This window comes from Geospiza fortis, unplaced genomic scaffold (genome assembly GCF_000277835.1).
Source record: "Geospiza fortis unplaced genomic scaffold, GeoFor_1.0 scaffold161, whole genome shotgun sequence".
NCBI lineage: Eukaryota > Metazoa > Chordata > Aves > Passeriformes > Thraupidae > Geospiza > Geospiza fortis.
Window position 1 is genome coordinate 584,545 of NW_005054375.1, and position 4,755 is coordinate 589,299.

General features: G+C 49.1%; 1 protein-coding gene across 1 annotated transcript; it reads right to left on the reverse strand.

The window, feature by feature from the left end:
* Positions 1 to 386: 386 nt before the first annotated feature.
* On the reverse strand, positions 387 to 2,281 carry KLHL34 (kelch like family member 34). Its single transcript, XM_005424883.1, has one exon. The coding sequence runs from the start codon at positions 2,172 to 2,174 to the stop codon at positions 387 to 389; it is 1,788 nt and encodes a 595-aa protein (XP_005424940.1). The 5' UTR covers positions 2,175 to 2,281.
* Positions 2,282 to 4,755: the final 2,474 nt, after the last annotated feature.

Consider the following 4,755-nt stretch of genomic DNA (forward strand, 5'->3'; position numbering starts at 1 on the left):
AATAGCACTTACCAGCTGGGAAAATTACCTCTGATTAAGAAAACAGAAAAGACGGATTATATTTTTTAATATTTGAAAAATCCCACTTGCAACACCTACTAATTGCTATCTAGGTATTATCCAAAAGTCAAGGATTACAATTCTCACTCATCACCTCTAAGCAAGCTACTCGCTACAACCTTGCTCAGTGAGATCAGCTTCCAGCTTTATAAATCCTAGATGTGTTTCCTGTGCTGGAGCCAGATTTTCTTGCCTGTTTCCACCAAGCATTTGGCTTATCCAAGCAAAACTGGCACTCTCACATTCAGAGCCACTGCAATTTTCTTCTTCTCCAGGACCGCCCTGCTCGCTCATCTCCTGGGGTGGACATTCCTCAGTATGGGAGCTCAGCAGCTGGGCACCTTCTTCTGGTGGCCGTCACTGTCCTGCTCCTCGGCCACCTCGGAGAGCTGGAGCACAGCACACTGCAGCCCACACCAGGGCAGAGGGGCCTTGCAGATCTCTTCCCAGCCATCGTTGTCAATGTCATAGCCAACCACGTCTTGTGTGGAGACCTCCAGGGAGTTTTGCCATTTCTTTCCCCCAATGAGAAGAGCTGTTTCCTCTACCACTGCCAGGCCGTAGGAGAATCGATCGTAGACCAGGGGTTTCAACCGAGTCCATTGGTTTTGATCTGGGTCATACCTTTCTATTTCAGAGAAAGGTTCATATAATCCCAGAAAGGTGAATATGGATCCCCTGATTGTTGCCATCTGATGCCCAAACCGAGCAATGCTCATTGGGGCACATTTCACCCACTGCCCTTCAAGTGAGCTCAGAGAATAAACGTCATTGCTTGTGCTGGCTGGGGCCGAGTACTTGCCCCCAGAGATGTATATGGTGTTCTTGCAAATAGCACTGGCATGACCATGGATCCTGCATGGCAATTCCCTGGCCTTGGTCCATCTATCCCTGCTGATGTCATAGACTTCCACAGATGAATGCAGCGACCCGTCCTCACCCCTTCCACCAATGGCAAAGATATTCTTGCCTAGGACACAGCAGGAAAACTGGCATCTCTTTTCCAGCATGCCCGTGATTTGGGTCCATGTGTTGAATCTTGGATCATACCGATGGACCTTGTTTGTAACCAATAAAGTCTTTCCAATTTCAGCATCACCCAGGGTACCAGTTTGTATTTCCCCACCCAGGACATAGAGGAAGTTCCCCACCACGCACACGCTGTGGTTCTGCACCCTGTCCTGCAGCTGTGTGAGGGTTCTCCACTTGTGGTTGTAAACATCAAAGGCCACCACATCGGTGACGAGCCCCTCGCTTGCTGTGCTTCCCCCCAGCAGAATGATCCGAGTTTTCTGGTTCCTCAGCGTGGTGGACTTATCCTGCAGGACAGGCTGTTTGTATACAGATGTGTGATAATTTATTGCTTTTATGATCATGCACTTAATACCTGCTGAGAGGGACACTTCTGGCTGTGTGTAGGTTTTTCTCAGCTCTTCCACTGGGATGAGACCATATCTTATGTGCTCTAAAAGGCTGCTTGCATGATCCAGCCTGGATTTATCCTGCTTCAACCACAGCAGGACAAGATTCAACAGACGGCATTCTTCCACCATGGGGAGATCTGCCGATTGAATCACTGCTAGCAAAGACTTGAAGTTCAGCTCAAGAAGTCCTGACAAATCCAAATCCAGCAGCTTCCAGACATTTTTGATAATGTATTTTTCTGCAGCTGCTAGGGCATCTGGCAGGTAGAACTTCCTGGCCACGTTGGCAGAGTAGCAGCAGTTTTCCAGGGCAAGATTATTCACTAAGTACTGATTGCACAAACCAATAGCATCAGTCACTTGCAAGTAGCTTGCAGCTTCCAAGGTATCCTCCAGGCTTTCAAAGGAAAGGGGCAGCAAGGATGTGTAAATGAAATCCAGGATGTGCTGGAGCCCAGTAGGTGAGACAACTTGGAGGTGAATGACACTGGCTTTAGACTCTTGGGTATAACCTTTGAACATGGCTCGGAAGTAGTCGCTGGAACATGCCAACAAGGACTTGTGTGCAGGAAACTCATTTTCTTTCACTTTCAGCAAAATGTCACAGAGAAAGCCCTCTGATCTCAGGCTCTGGTATTGGGCGAGCACGGCGGTGCAGTGTGCTTTGCAGTAGGACAGGAAGTAGCTCATGGCAGACAATGCAATGCTTTTCCCTTGAGCTATTAGAGCTAAAATGCAATTAGATATTGAAACAGCTGCCTCACTCAACAGCCATTGCTTGAATGCCCAGCAGACCTCCAGCTGTTAGAGAAAGGCACAGCCCAACCCAAAAAAAACCAAGTCAGTCTCTTGCCTGGCATAGGGGCATAGTTAGTAAATTTGCAGTGAATTCAATTCATTCCTTTATAGAGAAAATAGCTGAATGTGTATCAGCTGTAGGATGCTTACTTTTCTTGCCTCCACACGTTGCACAAGGATGAAGGGTCCACAGCTGTGCTGAGCACTTGCTTGGCTGGCCATCAGGTGACAGATGAGGGAGCTCGATGACGGTCCCAATCAATGGCCCTCTGTGTCTGCTCGGCCGTCACCCCCAACCCTTCCTGCTCCACGGGCAGATCCCAGGGATCCTCTCTGGCTGCCAGCGCGTGGCTCTGAGCACACACAGATGAGAAGAGAGCGCCGACTTTGCTCCTCTTGTTTGTATTTTGAACTCCGATCGGTTTAGACGTCACCAGCCTGGGACAGCAGCCCCCTTTCCGTCCCCTTTCCGTCCCCTTTCCGCATGGCCCTGGGAAGCCTCGGCCGAAGATCAAATCAGCACTCAGGGATTATTACGGGAACATTTTCTGAGTCCATAAATCTTTCCCCGGCAGCCACTAAGACAACCAAAATACCGTGATTAGTCACTGGTTCGATTTGACATGCATTTCTGGCTCTTTGCTTCACGTGACACCTCCGTGGCTCACAGCTACCAGAATAGCCACAGGCTCATCCACTCGTCCCCCTCGCCTGGGAGCCACCCCGGGCGGGTGAGAAATGGGGCCAGAGGAGCTTCCAGTGACAGCCACGGCCAAAGCAGCTGACTTGGAATGACCTGGCTGGAAATCACAAGGGTAACACATTCACACAGAGTGGGGACAAAAATAGATTCCCCCAGTTCGGCCATAATAAACCAAATTCTGTTTATAGAGGAGGATTTGCATAATTGTGCTCTCAGTTACCAGCTGGGAACAAACCCAGAGCCCCCAGGGCTGGGCCAGCGCTGTCTCACTCAACTTTCTCACTCTCAGCTTGTCCCAATTAGAAGCACTTATACAGGGATTATCCCTGATTTTCACCTGGGCACTTCAGGGTCTAATTTCTACCAGGAATAGCAGCTCTGGGCAGGCTACACATTCTGACCTCTTAGAGCTTGCTTTTATTTCTTCTTTTTTTCCCTTGTGTAACTCTGGGTGAAGATGTTCAGGAATTTCCTCCAGACACCTTTCTTTCCAAATCAAACACCCTCAGGACTTGCAGACCTTGCCAGGGTTGATAAATGCCTGATCATTTTGCTGCACTGTGAGCCAGCAGACTTGAGAGCAGAGAAGGATCCCACAGGACTGGAAAATTTCACTTTTTGCTTAAGACCAAGGTAAAGCCTTTTGACTGTATTTATTTATATTTATTTATGTGATGTCATTAAATTCTGGCTTACCCCTGTAGCTGAGCAGTGTTTGGAGCTGACTGGATCCTAATATGGACTGTGCATGCTGTGTGACTGTTCCAGTGAGCTTAAACTGTCTTGCTAAACAGACTGATACCTACACATGCTCTGCTCAGTTTGTGGGGAAGGACTACGAAATATTTTTTTGTTGTTGCTGTATAGCTCTGAAAATTGATTTCCTGCTTGAATCCACTTCCCATTGTGACATTATAGACCACAAATCAGGATCTTGCTAAAAGATCTTGCCCTTTGCTAGCAACACAACATGTGTGGGCAGTAAGGATGGATGAGAAAAGGGATGCTTGTTTCTTTTTCCCAGCAGTTTTGCCAATGTCCAAGTTGGGACAACTCTAAGGTATTTCAGGTGTTAGTGAAACTGTGCAGTCAATTCCAAGCTTCAGTTTTGATACTTCTCCTGTTTTGGAAGCAGAGACCAAAGGCCAAGTACCTCTGTCACCCCTCGGCAGTCACGAGTCCTGGTGATGAGGGACCAGGCCTTAAATGCTCCCACTGCTGGAGGTGCTGCTTTCCCCAGTTAAACCCCAGCAGGTACCAGATTTCTCTAACATGAGGTGCAGATAAACCTCCCCTGTTTTGAAATAGCAGGTGGGCACTGCACATCACAATTTCCCTGGGAGCCTGAGGCGAGAAGCAACAGTTCTTGTCCTCCACCAGCCTGTGCTGCCATAACTGCTCTGACACAGCCAGAAGTGATGCACAGGGAGAAATGGGAAAAACCCAAAAACAGAACAGCAGAGAGGCCTCTCTGGCTGAGGGCAGGCTGTCAGCCTCCCTCACTGTGTGACCTCCCAAGCAGATGTGGCCCAGCAGAGCTGAGCATGGCTGGCTGGGTGCCTGGGGTGCAGCACCAGGAGGGATCCTGTGCACAGAGCAGGGCTGCTCTGCTGTGGGACCAGGGCCAGCAGCCCCAGGGCACTGCTGAAGGGCCACACGTGCTGGTACCACGGAGTACCTGGGGACTGAGGACACATAAATCAATCCACTTACCCTAGATCCAGATTTACCAGAAAGAGGTTAAATGTATGGCTTGGCCAACTGAGGGTA

Bases quoted from the DNA above. Each gene is read 5' to 3' on its own strand.
- KLHL34 (XM_005424883.1), bottom strand. From the start codon at position 2,174: ATGAGCTACTTCCTGTCCTACTGCAAAGCACACTGCACCGCCGTGCTC.